Here is a 21,825-nt window from a genome sequence, read left to right as displayed (position 1 = left end):
GGGGATTCCCCTAAACTGTGCAGGTTTAGGAGATATTCACGGAAGCTACAGGAAAGCGTTATTATAGGCTTACTTGTAGTGTAAAGTGGTTGTAAAGGGTTTACAACCACTTTAATGCATTCTAAGTATTAATGTAAAAAACACCTGTTACAAAATAACCTGTTCCATCCCTAAACATTCACCTGGCTCTTCCATCTGCTCCAGTGCTGTACGGGCTGCAGCACCGCTCCTCTCACTTCCTAATCTCACAGGACACACACAGAGCAGAAGGAGCCTATGGCTTCTGCTGCTGTGAAACTCCTGTGGGGAGGGTGCGGAGGGGTTGTTTATCGACACTGTATGTGTCCATGGATGCACACAGCCTGGCTCGGGAGTACACGTGCATAGGTGCCCCCCTAGTTCCCAGCTTACTGTGGAGGCAGCTGGAGGAAGGAGGAGCAGACAGTACTGGCGGAGGAGGTAAGGGACTGCTCTGTGCAATATCATTGCACAGAACAGCAAGTGAAACATCCTTTTTATTTTAATGCAAAAACAAGCATCCTTTAAACACAAACGTGCGGTCACAGGCTCTCATCAAGAAAGACCAGCTATGACTGCCCTTTCTTCCCACCTGCTCCATTTAAAGAGGCCCTTCTAAAGCTTCTATGAATAACTCCACCCCTCCATTCAGAGATCCTGTATCATTCACAGAAGCTGTAGTTCGGCTTCTATGAATGTAGCAGCCAGAAGTAAAAGGTGGACACTACCAACAGGGTTTGTGAATTTGACTGCACTTAGGCTTTAAAATGACTATACCATTACTGGGACAAATTAAAACCCTCTCTTACACACAAGCACACAATACATTTTCTATGAACAGCCTCCGTTTTATTTAACTGACCCATTTTCTTACTAGAAACATGAAACTGAAATGCTGGAAAATAATTATTTTGTAGCAGTCTTTTTGTGTTCTGTAATAGCACAGATATCCTCTGCTAGCAATGGAAAGCTTTGTTCAGAGAGCATAAAAGTGAAAATAGCACCAAAACGTCAATAATTCATTTTTGTTTCTCTTTAACAAAAAGGTACAACAAACACTGGGAATGTAGGATTGTGGCAAAGTTACAGCAAAACAGCAGCCATGTTAGTTTTGGCTTTAATTAGCAGCTTGGTTTTACATTGTAACTGTGCCATCATAATGAAACAAGCCCCGTTGTGCTTACAACACACGAAATAGAAAACACCACATGTTTAGTTCAAGTTTGCACAGGAACTGGGGCAATCACGGTTACATTAGTACTAGACAGAAGTCAGGGTAAAGGAGTGTTTGGGCTTGGAGCAGGAATCAGGTCATTCTATTCATCCTGTTTCCGTTTTGGCTTCTTTGGATTCCGAGAACGGCTTTTTGCTTTACACAGTGGGCAGATTGGTGCATTGCGGTGTATCTGCTGGTGGCAGGATAAGCAGGCCTGGAAAAGAAAATATAAATAGTAAGTACAGTTTTAAAAGAAGGAAAGTCACATCAATAAGAAAAGAGAAAAAACAGAAGGACCAAAACAGTAGTTTAAGAAATTCACCCACTGCAATGAAACTATAGACATTCAAATGTAAATTGCTCCTTGCCGTGCAAACGTAAATGAACCTAGCAGTAGAGAACCAAGAATGTTTACCTGTGTGTATTCCTAGTTCTCAGACTCACTGTTCAACAGAAAAAATACTATTACTATCATCAAGTTAAAGTGGTTGTAAACCTCAGACATGAAATATGAACAAAGCATACCCTTCTATAGTGTGTACTTGTATCAATTAAGAGCACTAAGTGTAATTTCCGTCTGTTGCTACATTACTCTACTATCAGCATGAATTCCTTCTGACAACTCCCTTGACACCAAAAGAAAAAAAGGTGACGGGGAGGGAGCTCCAGCTGATTGACACTCTTAGCTCTGTTCCTGTGTGCTGTGTGAAGGGGGTGCGTTCCCTCCCTCCGAACAGCTCTCAGAACTCTCCTCACTGAGCTCCACCTCTTTTGTGACAGCTCAAACTTTATAAATTAAGGACCTTGAACAGCTGTAGAGGAGAGAAGACTGCAGATAAAAAGGTACAAAATTATGTAGGAGGATTTGTCTCATCTCTGTATCACCTGAGGCCAGTCACTTCTGTGGGTATATGTAAGAGTTTACAACCACTTTAAAGCGATACTAAAAAGTCTTGTTTTTTTTGTTTAAAAAAAAAAAAAGAACATGTTATACTTACCTGCTCTGTGCAATGGTTTTGCACAGAGCAGCCTGGATCCTCCTCTTCTCGGGCCCCTCCCCGATGCTCTTGGCCCCTGCCAAGCTGAACCGCTGCTCTGTGTGTCCCTTTCTCTCCTCATTGGCTTACTGACTGATTGACAGCAGCAGGAGCCAATGGCTCCTGTGTGTCTCAGCTAATCAGAAGAGAGAGTCTCGGACAGCCTGGTTGTGCTGGATCGAGATGGAGCTCAGGTAAGTATTAGGGGGGCCGCTACACACAGAAGGTTTTTTTATCTTAATGAAAAGAATGCATTAAACCACTTGCCGCCCGCCATATAGCAGAATGACGGCGGCATAGTGGTTTCAATAATCCTGACTGGGCGTCATATGACGTTCGCAGGATATTGAGCCGCTGCGCGCCCCCGGGGGCGCGCATCGCGGCGATCGTTGTTGCGGAGACTCTGACGGAGACTCTTTACCACGTGATCAGCCGTGTCCAATCACGGCTGATCACGATGTAAATAGGAAGAGCTGGTGATCGGCTTTTCCTCACTCGCGTCTGACAGACGCAAGTAGAGAAGAGCCGATCGGCTGCTCTCCTGACGGGGGGGGGGTCTGTGCTGATTGATTATTAGCACAGCCCCCCCCCTCGGATCCCGCCCAGGACCACCAAGGAAGCCGCCCAGGACCACCAGGGAAGCCGCCCAGGACCACCAGGGAAGCCATCCACACTGGACCACCAGGTATGCCCCCTAGACCCCCAGGGAAATACCAATCTGTGCCCAGGCAGCTGCCAATCAATGCCCAGGCAGCTGCCAATCAGTGCCCACTCACAATGCCTACCACTGCCAGTGCCACCAGGGATGCCTATCAGTGCCGTGTATCAGTGCCCAGCAGTGCCACGTATCAGTGCCGCCTATCAGTGCCACCCATAAGAACCCATCTTTGCAGCCTTTCAGTGCCCATCAGTGTCCACCAGTGCCACCCATGAGTGACCATCAGTGCCGCCTATCAATGCTCATCAGTGCTGCATATCAGTATCACCCATCAGTGCCGCCTACCAGTGCCCAGTGACGGCTATCAATGCCCATCAGTGCTGCATATCAGTATCACCCATCAGTGCCGCCTACCAGTGCCCATCAGTGCCCGCTCATTGGTGCCACCTCATTGGTGCCGCCTTATCAGTGCCCATCAGTGAAAGATAAAACTTACTTATTTACAAAATTTTTTAACAGAAACAAAAGCAAAACTTATTTTTTTCAAAATTTTCGGTCTTTTTTTATTTGTTTAGCAAAATATAAAAACGGCAGAGGTGATCAAATACCACCAAAAGAAAGCTCTATTTGTGGGAACAAAAATGATAAAAATTTAGTTTGGGTACAGTGATGGATGACCGCGCAATTGTCATTCAAACTGCGACAGTGCAGAAAGCTGAAAATTGGTCTGGGCAGGAAGGTGTATAAGTGCCCTGTATTGAAGTGGTTAAAGATATAAAACCTTCTGCCTTTAGAGCCACTTTAAGTGACAGACACTAATGCTTGATCTAAGCGTTTTAAGCTTGATCTAATGATCTAAGCTTAAAAGAAAGAAAAAACAAAAAAGGGCCAGGAAAGTGTTAAAGAACAAGACTTACAGTAGTGAAAAGGAATAAAGAAAGCCAATTTAAAGCCTAAATACATACAGTATGATACAGTGCTGACAGTAGCTGCATCTCTTACTAAAGGTAATAATTTATTTGGGCCAGCTTAGCCCAAAGTCACAAGAAACCTTGAGTTAGGCTTAAATATACAGAATATTTGTTAGATCCCCTTGTAGAGGTCATCTGACCATCACTTCACTGTTTATTACTGTCAGAGGAATAAATTCCATACACAGCTTTCTGCAACATTCCTAAAGCCAAATTTTGGGCTATATATTTTTTTTTAAATTAAAAGTCCCTCTAGCAGTAGAAACAAATACCCTCTAATTGAGCACTGTTCACAACAACACTTCATTATCACCAAAGATGTCCTCAGTCTTCTAGCAGTTTATTGAATTCCAATTTCATTCAACCCGGAAAACTGAGGACATACTATGAGTGTATGACGTCATTAACCTTCTCCCTGAAGAATGGCCACCAGGGTACCATGAAATCACAATGTAATGATACAAACGGAAGCACTGACATCTTATTAGAACCACCCTCTGCAAAAGTATCTGAAAAAAAACCCCACCTGACATTACCTGTCTGAAAACAATGATAGACTTAAGAAAAGGGGGAAAAAAACCAGGATACCTTCATGGGAGGTGGTTGTTGCCGAAAGGTGGCTGTCTGTCGGGTGTCCTGCTTTCTAGCTACTTGTAGCTGTTGCGCTGCTGCAGCTGCTGCTGCAAGGGACTCTGGTATAGGTGGTTCCTGGGGCTCTGTTTGCCATTCAGCTTTCTGTTTTTCAAAGTAGCTGCAACAAGACATAAGAGCAGAAGCATTTAACAATGTACTGAAGAAAAAAAATAATAGGAAAACAGGAATTTAAAAAGGCTTTGCCAGTGCCTGAGATTTTATTATGGGTAAGCAATATTACTGATATGTTGTGGTGGGGTTTTGTAATAAATGGAACGTTTAAATAGTTTGTAGACTGTGCATTAGGTATATCATTTTTCATAATTTGAAAAAAAAAAAAAATAGTGGTGTACAATAATTACAGCAATTAACCAGACATTAGATTTCATATACTTAACTAGTCTAGGCTGCTGAAGACTAAATTCTGTTTGACTGCCACAGGTTACTGCACACCACGATATTTAATTTCCCTAGTAGTTTAGAATTTTCATATGGTTTGAATTACACATAAGAAAAGAAAAAAAAGTCAGTAAATTCACTCTCTGTAAGTGTTGCTCTTTTTGGCCAGCTTAAAGTATAGTGTTTATAGTAAGAAGTCATATATTTAAAAAAAAAAAACCTCTGTTAGTTTAACTAGCATTTGACCAAATTGCCTCTACAGTTTGTTGATGGTATGGATTGTTAGAGTGTAAATTTCTTTAGCGGTTGGGACAAAATTTTGTGTACAGTTCTATATACAGGCGGTCCTCTAGTTACAAACAACTCCTACTTACAAACAGAGGGAGACAACAGGAAGTGAGAGGAAATCTACCCCTAAGAAGGGAAATTCTCTCCTGTAACTTATTATTGGGAAAATGTACCTCCACTGAAGCTTTATCACCAAGCCTTGTTTCCACAACAACCCAAAATTTTCAAAATCCAATTGTCATTGGGACAGAAAGTGAGGTGAAATCTTCTGACCAGGGACACATACAGCAAAACAAAATGTTGCAGGGGTGATAACCCTTCCCTATGCTATCCAAAAAGCTTCTCTCACTCTAGGTTTTGTAGAGCAGTCGAAGCAGAATGTAATTTTTTTGCTTAAGACTAAAGAAATAAAAATGCTTCTTTAAAGCGTTATTAAACCCAGAAGCAAACATGGATATTGCAGGTAAGCAATTCTTAGATGTGAGGGCTGCATTTGTTTTCTTTTTTAGGCTTTCTTTCCTTTATTTTCACCTGGTGATCCTGCCAGTAAGTCTGTGATTTTTCAACAGAACAAGCTTTCCTGCAGATGTAGCAGTTAGAGGGTTGAGACAAACCATCTACCACTGACAGGGTGCTTCCAATGATCAGCTTTTATTTATGTAAAACCTTTATCCCAGACAGAAAAAAAGAAAGTTTGCTGTAACTGCTTATAAAAGTGTTATCCGGAGTTTGGCTTTAATGTGTTAGAGCAGTGGTCATCAACCCTGTCCTCAGGACCCACTAACAGGCCAGGTTTTATGTATTACCTTGGGGAGATGCAGACTAGAATACTGCAATCACTGAGCAGAAAATATCACCTGTGATGTATTTCAGTTATCTTGCAAACCTGGCCTGTTAGTGGGCCCTAAGGACAGGGTTGATGACCACTGTGTTAGAGTATCTAAATCTGCTAGTCCATCTAACAGTCCCCTCTCCCAGACTGACAATGCTGCGGTCCAAAGGTGCCCCCTGTGCTCCTTCATCCAGTATGGGGGTAATCTAATACAGGAGGTGCATTACTGGCCAGATCATTAGGTGAAAACAGAGGAGGAAAAAGCTTATAAGAAAACTAATGCAGCCACTACATGTAATGAGTGATAAGCTGCAATATATTACATTTTTGTTTTAGAGTTTAATACCAATTTAAATATTTTAAAATTACAGGGTAGGTGTTTGTTATTTTTCTCAATATAATATGTAATAATGTAAATGGTGCGATATACTGTATGTGAAAAGAGGAATTAGAAATCATAAGCAAGTATAAATGCCAAAGGATATACGGCCATACTCTGACTAACTTACTCCAAAGACAGCTTTTCCTCCTCCTCACACAGGTCTGGTAGTCTCTGTAGTCCTAGAGTCATTCTTAGTGCATCCACGTGTTCCTTCAGTGGCTTGTACTCTTCATGTAGGCGACGTGTAGACTCCAAAAGTTTGTTCAGGTCATTTTCTGACTGTTTAATTGTGTTTTCCATCTACAGAACACATAACACAAATCAATAACAATTCAAGTTTCAGTTCAAAATACCAATAACCAATTGCACAGTATCCTGATAAAAACAAAAACAACAAAAAAAAAAACATTTTTATTATTATTTAGTAAAAATACATACAAGGCTTCTTCTCATTGGCTGGGTTGTAGAGACAGGCAGATGCCATCACGATCTCCACCTCAGCCAATCAGAGGAAACCTTGTATTCATTGAGGGCCAGTTCACACCACATGCAGTCCAGTGCATTTTATTTCTGCATCAAAAAAGCATGGAAAGTTAGTTATATGGTTTTCAATGGCATAGTTAACATCAGTGCTTGCAGTTCCAGTGCGTTCCAGTTCCAGAAAAAAAAAGTAGAACATGCTGCATTTTTCCTGCACTGGACTGTACTGGAACGCTGTAAAACACATCAAAAATGCACCAGAACGCACCTAAATGCACTACAACACACTTGTCCTTATTTAAGGTTAGGAAAAAAAAAAAAGAGGGAAAAAAAAAAAAAAAGCACTGGACTACATCAAAAACACGCATGCAGAAAAGCATCTGGAACGCATCCGGACTGCGCTTCTATGGTGTGAACTGGCCCCGATAAAAATTCAAGGCTTAATGTTTCGCCCCACCCACAGGGCTTAGTCATGGAGGTAAGGATATCCCTGTGGTAGGAAGGATATACAGTATATTGCATCTTGGGACACTGTGGTGATTTATTATCAAGCAAACGTGTGAAGACTGAAGAGAGGAAAGGAGGAAGAACTGGGGTGCCTGAAGACTGAAAAAAATGGATTTGTATAGCTAGCAGCCACTTCTGGTCTTCTTCATGTGTGGCAAATAATATATCATGTGTCGGCATGCATTTTACTCCCAATTAACCACTTCAATACAGGACACTTATACACCTTTCCTGCCCAGACGAATTTTCAGCTTTCAGCGCTCTCGCACTTTCAATGGCAATTACTCAGTCATTCAATACTGTACCTAAACCAAATTTTCATCGTTTTTTTTTTTTTTCACACAAATAGAACTTTTTTTTTTTGGTGGTATTTAACCACTTCAATACAGGGCACTTAGACACCTTCCTGCCCAGACCAATTTTCAGCTTTCAGTGCTGTCGCAGTTTGAATGACAATTGCGCGGTCATACAACACTGTACCCAAACTAAATTTTTATCATTTTGTTCCCACAAATAGAGCTTTCTTTTGGTGGTATTTGATCACCTCTGCGGTTTTTATTTTTTGCGAAACAGATAAAAAAAAGACCGAAAATTCAGAAAAAAAATAAAAGTTTTGCTTTTGTTTTTGTTTAAAAATTTTGTAAATAAGTAAGTTTTCTCCTTCACTGATGGGCACTGATAAGGCGGCACTGATGGGCACTGATAAGGCGGCAGCGATGAGGTGGCACCAATGAGCGGGCACTGACGATGGGCACTGATATGCGGCACTGATGGGCACTGGTAGGCGGCACTGATGGGTGGCACTGATATGCAGCACCTATGGGTACTGAAAGGCTGCACAGATGGGTTCTTATGGGTGGCACTGATGGGCAATGATAGGCAGCACTGCTGGGCACTGATAGGCGGCACTGATACGTGGCACTGATGGGCACTGATACACGGCACTGATGGGCATCCCTGGTGGCACTGGCAGTGGTAGGCATGGGAGTGGGCACTGATTGGCAGCTGCCTTTGCACAGATCAGTATTTCCCTGGGGGTCTAGGGGGCATACCTGGTGGTCCAGTGTGGCTGGTTTCCCTGGTGGTCCTGGGCGGCTTCCCTGGTGGTCCTGGGTAGGATCCGAGGGGGGGCTGTGCTGATAAACAATCAGCACAGACCCCCCCGTCAGGAGAGCAGCTGATCGGCTCTCCTCTACTCACGCCTGTCAGACGCGAGTGAGGAAAAGCCGATCACCGGCTCTTCCTATTTACATCGTGATCAGCCGTGATTGGACACGGCTGATCACGTGGTAAAGAGTCTCCGTCAGAGACTCTTTACCTAGATCGGTGTTGCGGGGTGTCAGACTGACACCCCGCAACAACGATCGCTGCGATGCGCGCCACCGGGGGCGCGCAGTGGCTCAATATCCTGAGGACGTCATATGACGTCCAGTCAGGATATTGAAACCACTTTGCCGACGTCATTCTGCTATATGGCGGGCGGCAAGTGGTTAATCACCACGGGGTTTTTTATTTTTTGCGACATGAGAGAAAAAAAGAGCAAAAATTTAGAAAAAAACAAACAAAAAAAAAAAAAAAAAACACTTTTAGTTTCTATGATCAAATTTTGCAAATAAGTAATTTTTGTTCATAAATTTTGGCCAAAATTTATACTGCTACATATCTTTGGTAAAAATAACCCAAAATAAGTGTATTTATTAGGTCTGTGTGAAAGTTAGAGTCTACAAGCTATGGTGCAAATCATTGAAAATTGAATACACCTGATGCACTGACTTGAGGCCCTGAAATGTCAGGAAAGTACAAATACCCCCCCAAATGACCCTTTTTTGGAAAGTAGACAGTCCACGGTATTTAGTAAGAGGCATAGCGAGTTTTTTGAATTTGTACTTTTTTCCCACAATTCTTGGGAAAAATAAAGAATTTTTTTTTTTTTTTTTTTTTTACACGAAAAATTGTCATAACAAGTTATTTCTCACACACAGCATGTGTATACTTCAAATTACACCCCAAAATACATTCTGCTACTCCTCCTCCTGAGTATGGCGATACCACATGTGTGAGACTTTTTCACAACCTGGCCACATAGAGAGGCCAAACATGCAGGGAGCACGGTCAGGTGTTCTTGGAACATAACATTTCCTAACAACCTATTACACTTTTGAAGGCCCTGGAGCACCAGGACAGGAATTACCCACAAAATGACCCCATTTTAGAAAGCAAACACCCCAACGTATATTCTATGAGGCATAATGAGTCTTTTGAACGGTTCATTTCTTTCCACAAGTCTTCGAAAATCGTGGAAAGAGAATTAAAACTTAATTTTTTTTTTTACAGAAAGTTGTCAATTTATATTATATTTCTAACACACAGCATGTACATAGCAAAAATCACACCCCAAAATACATTCTGCTACTCAACCTGAGTATGGCGATACTCCATGTGTGAGACTTTTACACAGCCTGGCCACATACAGAGTTCCAACATTGAAGTAGTACCTTCAGGCATTCTAGGAGCATAAATTACACATATCATTTCATTCCTTCCTATCACACCTTTGAAGGTCCTGGAGCACCAGGACAGTGTAATTACCCACAAAATGACTCCATTTTGGAAAGCAAACACCCCAAGGTATATTCTATGAGGCATGGGCTGCAGGTAGGTACTCGGGTAATCTGATGGGCTGGAGACAGGTACTCGATTACTCAGATAGGCTGGCGACAGGTCCTCTTTATTAGGGAGAGGGCAGGTGACAGGTACTCGGGTGGGCCGGTGACAGGGACTCAGATGGGCTGGCAACAGGTACTCGGATACTCAGATGGGCTGGCGACAGGTACTCGGGTACTCAGATGGGCTGGCGACAGGTACTCGGGTACTCAGATGGGCTGGCGACAGGTACTCGGGTACTCAGATGGGCTGGCGACAGGTCCTCTTTATTAGGGAGGGGGCAATCAGTGTTATTGGGTGTACATTGTAAGCGGTAACGAGATGTTACCAGAATCTTCTCCTCACACGCGATCGGTGTGTGAGGGGGAGAACCCGGTAACAGCTCGTTACCGCGGTTGGCTGACAATCTGTGACCGGCTATGATTGGACACAATTTTATTGGCTCTTTACCGCGATCGGGGATGGGCTGTGTCAGGGTGACAAGCCTTGTCCCCGATCGCCGATCTGCACGCCGTGCACAAGGACAGTGCATGTGACCGGCTGTGATTGGACACAGCTGGTCACGTGGTGAAAAGCCGATTTCTATTGGTTCTTTACACAAATCTGGGATGGGCTGTGTCCGAGGGACATGCCTCATCCCTTATCTCCGTGATGCGGGCCCCCAGGGGCCCGCAGGAGCAGCATATAGCAGAGGACCTCATTTGAGGCCTGCCCAGGATGGCAGCATGCTCCTGCGGACGTCATATGACTATAGGCAGGTAGGGAAGTGGTTAAAGAGGAAACTGGAAAATGTAAAAAGTACCCCTCTCAAAAACGAAAACAAAAAGTAAAAATAAGAATAAAAATTAAAGCATGACCAAAACTAAAAAGGAAAAATCAAAAAAGGTTAGCAACTATAACGGAATGTCCCACACTCCGCTTGAGTGCTTCTGTCATATACCGGCTTCCTGCAGTCTGAATATAGATATTAGATATTAGATATTACAGCCGCTTGCAACCATAAACTAGGCAGTACTCGTTTTGGCTGCTGAAATGGAACATGAACTGTTTATCTGAACAGAGACACACAAAGATATACACTCAGAGGACAATCCCCGCTCCTTTGCATAATGACACAGGGCGGGGTAGACTACATTCAGTAACAGACACACAGGTGTATTTAAACTTCTCATCAGTAGACTGTCCTATCAGCAGGGAGAGCTGTTGGCGGAATTCCCCCCTCCCTCCTCACAGCTAATCCACATACACATACACATTCCATAATACTTTTCTTCTAAGGCAGACAGGCACAATAGACAATGGAATACAGGCACCTAACAAACACATAGCAACCCCCACCCCACCCCAAAACCATCTAGCAATGGTCTCCTCTCCCACCCAGTTTTAAAAAAAGCTATGTATAAAATGGCATTGCTTATTAAAAACTCATAAGGAAAAACTTGAAAGTAAGTAAGTCGTATGATCAGTCAGGAATGTACTAGAGAAATAAAAAGACTAAAATGTTTAGGTATTACAAGAAAAGGGGAGGGGGGGGCGGGGCAAAAAGGAAGGAAAGAGGACAAAAAGAGGGGTTCAGAGATTATTCATAATAGTGGGTGAGACCCCTAGGAATGTGGGAGTCAAGTTTGAATACCCAGTATGCCTAACTTTTAGGCCCCTTTCACACTGGGGCAGTGGGTGTGTCGGCGCTAAAGCGCCGCTATTTGTAGCGGCGCTTTACCGTGAATTTCACGGCGCTATTCGGCTGATAGCGGGGCGCCTTTACCCTCCCCCGTTAGCAGGCGAGAAAGGGTTAAAACCACCGCAAAGCGCTGCTACGGCAGCGCTATGCCGGCGGTATAGCCGCGCTGCCCCATTCATTTCAATGGGCATGAGCGGTGTATACACCACTCCCACTTTTTTTAGCGTCCTGCCAGCGCACAAGCCCTCGGGGCTTTCACATTGAAGAGACAGCAGTGGCTCTTTCAGGGCGCTTTGCAGGTGCTATTTTTAGCGCTGTAACGCCTGCAAAGCGCCCCAGTGTGAAAGGGGTCTTACATAGAAGGGAAAATCTATCTCCGCCTCTAGGAGGGTAATTGATTCTTTCAATGATTTGTGGGAATTTCTGAAGTGTCTTGCTAAGTTAGTGTCCTTGGTCGAATTGATATTGGAAATGTGATCCCACATTCTATCATGGTATTCTTGTGGTCCTACCCACATATATGGTACATGTTACAAGGTAGACCCCAAACTTTGTTTGACAATTAACCAACTGTTTAAGGTTGGTAGAATATCCATTTGAGCATGAGGTGATAATGTGTGGATCACCCAGATATCTACAGTTGACACACTGTTGCTCTGCATCTAAACATGCCCATTGTATGTAACCATGTATAGATAGACTTTTTAGAGGTAAACAGACTAAGAGACACCTAGCTCTGATGTGGTGGGAAAAAAAGGACAGTCCTGTATGCTGATGATGCATTACTGTTCCTAGGTAACAAATCCTGTTCCTTGATCTCCTTGAACCTGATTTCAGAGTTTTGCTCCCAGTCGGGTTTGGTTATTAATTGGGACTAATCTACCCTCCTTCCCTTGGATACCATGACATGGGGAGCTGTCAGACTGCATCAAGAGGATTAAAATAGTGAACACCTTTACCTACCTAGGCGGTAAAGTCACCAAAGAAGTTTCATTACCTTACACTTAATTTATACCCACTACTGACCAAATTCAAGCTCAAGTCCAACAGCTAGTGAACAGTGGGCATAGAAAAGAATCACCCCCCCCCCCTTAAAATAATCACACTTTGTTGCTTTGCAGCCTGAAGTGAAAACAGACACAGTATTTGTTTTATCCAGCTGTATTTACTTAGTGTAACCACCTTTTGCTTTAGTTACAGCCTTTAGTCTGCTGGGATAGGTCTCTACTAACTTTGCACATCCAGACTTTGCAATATTTGCCCACGCTTCTTTGCAGAACTGCTCAAGTTCAGTTAAATTTGATGGTGACCGTTTGAGGCCTGCAGTCTTCAAGTCATTCCATAGATTTTCAACGGGGTTTAAGTCTTCTCATTCAACCACTATGTGGTTATTTGTACTTTGGGTCATTGTCATATCGGAGCTTGGAGGGTAAACCTTCTTCCCACTGGCAACTTTCTGGCAGAGGGCAGCAGATGTCCCTCAAGAATTTGATGGTATTTTGCCCCATCCATTTTTCCTTCTATGCTGACAAGTGCTCCAGTCCCCGCTGCAGAGAAACACTCCCATAACAAGATATTACCACCTCTATGCTTTACTGTAGGAATGGTGTTATTTTGATGGATTTTCACCAGACATATCGTTTGGTGTTGAAATCAAATAATTCAATTTTAATTTAATCCCATCTGACCAGAACACCTTTTTCTATGTGGCCTCAGGATCTTCAAGGTGCGTTTTGGCAAAGCTCATTCATGATTGCAAATGGCCCTTCTTACAACCCTCCCATACAAACCTCAATTTTATATTGTTGTCACATGTCACTCTTTGTCATAAATTCCTGCAACTGCTTCAGAGTTGCTGTAAGCCTCTTGGTAGCCTCTATGACCAGTTTCCTCCTGGCTCTTTCATCCAGTCTGGAGCAAGGTCTTGATCCAGGGTGGGTCTGTGTTGTACCAAATACCGTCCACTTCTTAATAATAGACCATGCTTCCAGGCATTAAGAAAGCCTTTGAAATTTTGTATCCATCTCCTGACTTGTGCCCGTCCACAATCTAATCCCAGAGATCTTTTGACAGTGCCTTGCCACCCATAGTTGATGGTTTGCTTCAGTTGCACTACCAAGAACTGAAATGCTTCAGGAAAGCTCTTTTCATGCTGAGCTAATCAAAACGTACTGAAGAAAAATATCAGAATTGGCCTGGGTGGGAACTGGTTAAATATACTTTAACGGCTCTAATACATACCACATTAATGTCAGCATGAATAAGCCTCAGTTCTTCTACATGAGCCATCTTTTCTTGAAGTAAAAGGTCCATTTCTTGCTTGTACTCTTTTAGATGTCGTTCCTCAGACTCCAAGGACTCAAACTCAGCTTTCAGTCTAGCCTTGATCTTCTCCATCTGAAGAGTCTTGTTCCTGGAAGGAACAACATGATTACATTTATCAGACATCACAAATTTAATCTGTCAGTAAAGATTAATTTAATATTTCACGCATAGAATTACTAATACTGATACTGATATCGCTTCACACAACATTTGACCAGTCCAAGCAGTTTTCTGCCCACTGCTTCTTCTAATTTAATGTTCCTACCACAACTAAATGTTTATTGAAAAAATACTTCTGAAAAGACAACCTTTAAAAATTGCAGTGTCAAGTAGGGAAGAAGGAAGAAGAAAAAAAAAAAAAAGGGAGGAGGAGCACTCTATAGTGTAGAATTTAATTTGATATAGAGATCAGACAAAAAAAAAAAAATTAAAAAAAAAATTATGAATTTTCAATCAAGACTGGTTTGTATTCACACCTGCAGAGTTGACATTTGAAATTGGATTTGTATCTCAGTGCAGACTTCTGGGAAATTCAGTAAGCCAATTACACAAGCAGGGTATTTTATATCTGGGGGGCATTCCGTACACCATCTGTGAACACCTCCAGGTAGCCAGATACTGCATTGCATTTTACAGAAAATGACAGAGCTACAGATTGAAGGGGAAAGGTAATTTTTAATAACATTCAATTACAATATGACTTGTGTCGCAACTGTATAGGCTATATTTTTTTTAATTTTTTGCCAATTTGGGGGTGGCAGTAAAAACACACGGTCACGCGTCCCCCTGAAGACATGCGTTTGCATGAAACGCATTGGGACAAGAGCTACACGCTGACGTCTAGCTGCCACTTCCATGCTTGGAACTGGCGGCTCTCCTTGTTTTACTGGCATTTTGATGAAGCCTTTTACTTTATGTGAAATCTATACTTTTTAATAAAAACATTACACTATATCAGGTGAGGTGAGGGGAGTGCTTTTTTTTACCCAGACAGTATCAAGCAAACCTTCTGACTGTCCCCAGTGGTGAGAAGGGTGTCCCCATTGTGAGAATGGAGCTGGTTGACGTGTAAAAGGATCCTGTTGACACAAACACGCACATTGCTGCTTTCCTCTGGCAGCTTTAATGTTGGTGAGTGTATTTAGTTCTGTTGCATGCATGGTGGAGAGGATTTATATTAGCTGGTGGAAGACACTTTCTTTGCTGTAATATTTATCACATTTTTGCATTGGATTTCATTTACACCAATTACATTTTTTTTCATCATATTTGAATATTGTGGATGCTTTTTCTACATTATGAATACTATGTTGATAGCATATGTACAAACAAATGGCCGCTGCCCCCACCTATAACTGGCCTCTGCAGCAAGGAGCACATGGAAGGTCATTGGAAACAAAATTAAAGAAATTCCCAACTTAACTCGCCAGCCAACCTCGTATTAACCTAACAGTTTGCGTTAAAAACGGGGGTATAGCAAGCACACATTTGCAAATACATGCGTAAGCTGCGGAGGACGCGACAAGGCCCCCCTTTATTATCCCCAGCCCTAACTATACATTTTTGAGAGCCTCCATTGTAGAAGCACATGCATTATAATGGATAGGCAAAGGGCAAGTGAGCAAACCCCTCCTTAAAAGGCACAGGGGTGCACTGGACACCCAGCACATAGCACAAAGGCAGCAAAGGTGTCCAGTGCGTCCCCTCACCAGTATGCCAACAGTAAAAGCAAATGTTCACTGCCCCCACCTATAACTGGCCTTTGCAGCAAGGAGCATATGGAAGGGCAATGAATGTAAAATAAAGCCAGAGAAAATTCCCAGATCAACTGGCCAGCCAACTTGGTACCAACTTGAATTGATAGCACATGCTTTAAGTATGTAATATTGTATATTTGGAGGCGCTGCATTATTTTCTTTGTTGTTTGAGTATTGTATATTTATCTTTTGCAAGTTGCCCATTTCTTTTCTTTAGCGCTGACCCCCTTTATATGTTTACTATAACATAAGTGTTAGAGGCCTATCCTACACATCATCGGATGAGGACCTCAACTTCACCCTACAAGTGAAAAATGTTTGAAAATTGTATGTTTCAAAATTCCGCTGACAACATTAAAAAAACTCCAGTGAGATCTCCTTTGATTCACCTGGGGGGGCTGTAAACGCCACAGAGTGGCATTCCCGGATATCATAAAATACTACTATGTGTCTCATCTCAGATTAGTGCTGTTCTGGTCTGCCTTGTACTCTTATAATTAATGGTCAAAAGACAAACATTTGGGATTGCACTGACACATTGCAACTCCATGATTTGGGGCCCAGTCACTGAGTATAGAGATATCCATCTAATTACCAAATATAAGTTTACTAAAGAGATCCAGAAAACATGTCAGACAAATTCACACCGATTTCAGATGTCTATCCCGTGATGTTATTCCTGTACACACCAGCCATCCTTGATAGCCTCACCTACCATATGGTGATGGAAGATCCGGACGGCTGCACTCCAACAATCCACTTTATTCGGTATAAACATTAAAAACCAAATAATAGAACAAGTACAGTGGGGACAAGCAGGTAGACTCGGTAGAAATGGGTCTATCTGCTCGTCTCCCAATGTACTTTTTCCATCTGTCATTTGGTTTTAGGGCCAGTTCACACCAGATGCAGTTCCGTGTGCTTTTTTTCTGAACTAAAAATGCATGCACAGTGTTTTCCAATGGCACTAGTTCACACCAATGCAGCCAGTTCCAGTCAGTTTCTGCACCGGAAACTGACTGGGACTGACTGTACTGGTGTGAACTAGAGCCATTGGAATACATGGAAAACACTGTGCATGCATTTTTAGGGCCAGTTCACACCATAAAAATGCGCTCCGGATACTTTCCGGATCAGTTTTGCTTACAGTTCACACCACACACAGTTCCAGTGCATTTTTGATACAATTTGCTAGGTTCCAATACAGTTCTGTGCAGAAAAAATGCAGCACGCTCTACTTTTTCTTCTGCACTGGTGTGAACTAGGGCCATTGGAATACATAAAAAACACTGCGTGCATTATTAGTGCAGAAAAAAAGCGCACAGAACTGCATCTGGTGTGAACTAGAACTTAATGTTAATACTGAATAAAGTAGACTGTTGAAGTGCAGCTGTCCGGATCTTCCTTCTCTTCCATTGTGCAGCACACAAGCTGGAACCTGACTTGAGGAGTTGTGAAGGGATTATTAGGCTTGATTCACATCTATGCATGTTGCTTTTGAGAGTTTCTGCAGTGTTTTTTTGCAGTGCTTCCGCGTTTTAGAGCAGTGTTTTTACAGCGTTTCTTTTTTTTTTTTTTTACAGTTTTTTTTTTATACTGAATACAGTGAAAAGAAGAAAAACAAAACGCCAAAAATGCAGTAAAAACACTGTACTTGCGTTTTTGATGCTGGTCCATTGAATTCTATTACATGCAAAACGCTGCATTTTGCATGAAAAAAAGTCCCTGACCCTTTCCAAAAATGCAGAGGTACAAAAATGCATTGATGTGAACATGTTCCATAGGAACCCATGTTAAAAAATTCCCATGCATTTCTGCAAAATGCAAAATACATCAAAAAATGCATTAGTGTGAATGGAGCCTTAGAGGCTACTCACCTGGAGCAGTGATAATGAGTGTTGATGTCAACGTATGTCGATACCATGGAAGCTCAAGTTCCTCTTCCACATAGGCAATCTCATAGACGCTAAGATAAAATCTTTTCTGCCCTCTACAACCATACAAAAGCAATACAGATTGCCTTTGTGAGCTTTATGCAGTTATATGCAAATTAAACACTTTGCACAATCTCCACCCCTTTTCCACCCCCTACCCCTTTTTTTCAGATATATACCAACTCTTGATGGCTCCACAGTCTGACACACACCTAAAGCATAACTATGAGACAAAATGGAGACAGATATTAAATAAACAATCAGTGGAATGGAGCAGAATTTTGGCATCAATCCACCAAACCTCCACTTGCACTATCTATAAGGAAAACCAATTTGAAATCCTTTTTCAACTGTAACATAACCTGCCTTCCTACATTCAAGAAGTTAAACTCATGGAAACTCTTACAGCAAAAATAAATATTACTCTTGTGACCTTCGAACAGGTGTGGGATCCCTGGGTCCGCCTAGACGCCGGTCATAAATTATATACTGCAACTCGGACTCAAAAGTTGACCCAGGGTCTCACCTACTATTTCGCCACCACCCCACCCCTTCACCCTCTCCCTCTTTACTGTGGAGATAAGATTTCATTTTTCATCTTTTACCAACTTCTACTGACGACATCTATTCCCAAGGCGTGTTGCCAGGAGCATAGCATTTTTAAAAAGTTTTAAGTGCACTATATGTATACTAAGACAATGATTCCTCTGAAGAAAAAAGCTGTGGCCACTGATCCTATACAATATGTATTGGCAATGTGTGTCGCATTTTCGTACACACGACATAAGACCTTGTTAGACTATTGTCGAAATGTTGTGTTCTGTATTTGTATATGAAGCCAAGTCATGTTTTGTTAACTTTTGTATACTTTTTTAAACTTTATAATAAAAATACATTTAAACTAAAAGTTATAGACAAAAGACGGCTGTTGCACGCATGAACAAAAATCTAGTCCTTGAGAAATTTTACTGACTAGCAATAGATGGAACTATTTTTTTTTATTGGATTGTATGAAGACTAGAGGTCGACCGATATTTGGAATTTTTTAATTAATCGGCATCGGCCGATTGAAAACTTCTGCGCGACTTGCAAATGACTTCTGTAATAGAAGTCAATGCAAGTTGCCTGAAGTCTTCCTGTGGAGCACTTGTCTCTCCTATCTGGGCAGCCTGCCAAGTCTGAGAAAAGAAGCAAAGAGATGCAATGTTTATACTCATCAATGGACTGAACTCTAAATCTTTTCTGACACTTATTGCTTACAAAGTAAAAATCCTGCATTTTCTGCTAGAAAATCACTTAGAACCCCCAAACATTATAATATATATATTATATATTTAGCAGACCCTAGGGAATAAAATAGCGGTTGTTGCAATATTTTATGTCACACGGCATTTGCGCAGCAGTCTTTCAAACACATTTTTTTTTTAAAAATACACTAATGAATTAAAAAAAAAAACAAAACAAAAAAAAAAAACAGTAAAGTTAGCCCATTTTTTTTCATCCAAAACTTTGGATTACCTGTTTTTGTGTATTTATTATTTAAGATATAGTTTTTTTTTTCATCTAAATTATACATTACAAGTGAACTGATTGGAGGTTTGTTTTGTTTAATAAATGTTTAAATGTAAGAAATTTTCTGTATCACTTATTACTTAAGGCTGCTTTCACACTGGCGTAGGCAGGCGTTGACGGTAAAACCCTGCTAGCTTTAGCGGCGCTTTACTGTCATTTTAGCAGCGCTATTCGGCTGCTAGCAGGGCGCTTATAACCCAGCTAGTGGCTGATGAAGGGATTAAATGCGCCCGTGTAGCGCCGCTGCCGAAGCTCTTTGCAGGCGCTTCGGCAGCGATGCCCATTCATTTCAATGGGTAGGAGTGGTGGAGGAGCGGTAAACACGTAAACACCGGTCCAAAGATGCTGCTTGCAGGACTTTTTTTTTTTTTAACATCCTGCCAGTGCATCGCCTCAGTATGAAGAGGAGCTGTTTTGCAGGCACTTTACAGGCACTATTTTTAGCCCAAAAGCGCCTGAAAAATGCCCCAGTGTGAAAGGGGTCTAACTGTTAGATTTTATGTGATGAAGGGGGAAAAAAAAAAAAAAAAAAAATCGGCCTAACATATCTGCCATCGTCCGCCGTGATTTCTAAATATCAGCATCGGCCAGAGAAAAACCCATATTGGTCGACCTCTAATGAAGACCCAACAAAACATCATTAATGTGAGCTGTTATCATAGTGTACCATTGCACAGAGCCATGGGTTAGTGCAGCCACTTTGACATCTGTCTGGTAGATTACTAGCAGTGCCAAAACACTCACACTTTCTTACAAGTCATCCACAGAAACCAAGAATCTTAATCCAAAATCGCTACCTACTGGTACCGCACCCCAACAGTTGCAAACACCATGGGGGGAATTTATCAAATCTGGAGCAGTTGTGCATAGCAACCAATCCGCTTCTATCTTCAGCTTGTTCAGTTAAATTTTGAAAATAAAAGATAGAAACCGATTAGTCATCATGCACACATGCTTCAGATTCTGTCTGCTTCAGTTTTGATCAATTCCCCTCCATGTACCCTGACACTCCCTGAACCTGCTGGAGATGTGGTCAACTATCAGGTTATGTTACATTATGTCAGCAATAAACAAACAGTCTCTGAAAACAGGGGTCCTTCAAACCTTGGGAAAAATTTGGGTTGCCCACTATAGGGAAAACAGTAGAAGGATGCAGAGCAAGCTTGTAGTGTTTGATTGTTTTTCGTCAGAGTTCGTTCATTGGGTGGGCTGATGAGCGGGTGAGTTTTTAAAATGAGTTGGTAAAGTAGAAGAACACCAGGAATGATTTTTAGGAGGGATTCTCGAGAATATATTTAGTCATTTTATATTGCAGAGTCTGAACAAAGAAAACAGAGCAGCACTCCAGTGTTTAACCCCTTCAGATCCGCGATATACCCGAATGACGGCTACAGCGCGCATCTGCTTTGCCGGGAGGCCATCAAGAGACGTCCTCCCCTTTGCACGCTCGCCACGCCCCTCTGAAGGGCGTGCGCTGTGATCATCCGAGTCAATGAGACTCGGGTGATCACAGATCGGAGTAAGGTGTCGATCCCAGCCCCTTACCACGTGATCAGCTGTCAGCCAATGACAGCTGATCACGTGATGTAAACAAAAGATCGGTAATAGTTTTTTTTTTCTTCTCACACTAACAGCGTGAGGAGAAAAAAAAGCCGATCACTGGCTTCTGTTGAAGGGACATCGGTCCCGAAGAGGAGGAGGCGGAGCCGCCTCAAATGTGCCCACCAGTACCGCCTGCCAGTGCCACGAATCAGTGTTCACCAGTACATAAGTGCCGGCAATCAGTGCCACCTATCAGTGCCTCAGTGTCAGCTAGCAGTGCTGCCTATCAGTGTGACCTACCAGTGCCACCTCATCAGTGTCGCCTTATCAGTGCCCATCAATGCAGCCTATCGGTGGCCATCAGTGTAGCCTCATCAGCGTATATCAATAAAGGAGAAAAATTACCCGTTTGCAAAATTTATTAACAAAATATAAAACGGTTTTGTATTTTTTTTTTTTTCCGGTGTTTTTTAATATTTTTAACAAAAAATAAAAAACCCCAGAGGTGATCAAATACCACCAAAAGAAAGCTCTATTTGTGGGAAAAAAATGATAAAAATTTCATTTTGGTACAGTATTGTATGACCGCGCAATTGTCATTCAAAGAGTGACAGCGCTAAAAGCTGAAAATTGGTCTGGGCAGGAAGGGGGTTTAGGTGCCCAGTAAGCAATGGTTAAGTAAGAATTGAACTTTTATCGATAAGGGAGGAAAATTCAGTGAGTAGGTTCCATGAAGATGCTTGGATATTATAGTGCTGAGATATTTGATGGCTGTGTGCTAAGCATCCCCCTACCCCTCGAGCCGTTATTCAAAGAACTGCGAATTAATAAACTACAAGTCCCATCTGCCTCTGCAGCACAGACATGTAGTTATGAATAAAACATGAGTACAGCAATCAGCGCACTCATAGTACATTGACACTTCATCC

At 42.1% G+C, this 21,825-nt stretch overlaps 1 protein-coding gene across 1 annotated transcript in view; it reads right to left on the bottom strand.

Annotated features, from left to right (window-relative positions):
• Window positions 1–845: 845 nt before the first annotated feature.
• Window positions 846–21,825, bottom strand: part of ZC4H2 (zinc finger C4H2-type containing) — a 34,596-nt gene continuing 13,616 nt past the window's right edge. The window contains exons 2-5 of the mRNA XM_073599459.1: window positions 14,008–14,179; window positions 6,562–6,734; window positions 4,489–4,651; window positions 846–1,448 (exon numbers count right to left, since the gene is read on the bottom strand). Of these exons, the coding sequence (XP_073455560.1) occupies window positions 1,335–1,448; window positions 4,489–4,651; window positions 6,562–6,734; window positions 14,008–14,179 (622 nt within the window). The 3' untranslated portion in view covers window positions 846–1,334. The remainder of the gene's footprint in view (window positions 1,449–4,488; window positions 4,652–6,561; window positions 6,735–14,007; window positions 14,180–21,825) is intronic.

Source organism: Aquarana catesbeiana, linkage group LG09, assembly GCF_042186555.1.
Source record: "Aquarana catesbeiana isolate 2022-GZ linkage group LG09, ASM4218655v1, whole genome shotgun sequence".
Taxonomy (NCBI): Eukaryota; Metazoa; Chordata; class Amphibia; order Anura; family Ranidae; genus Aquarana; species Aquarana catesbeiana.
The sequence above is the reverse complement of the archived record's forward strand: the minus strand, read 5'-3'. Positions and strand labels throughout refer to the sequence as shown.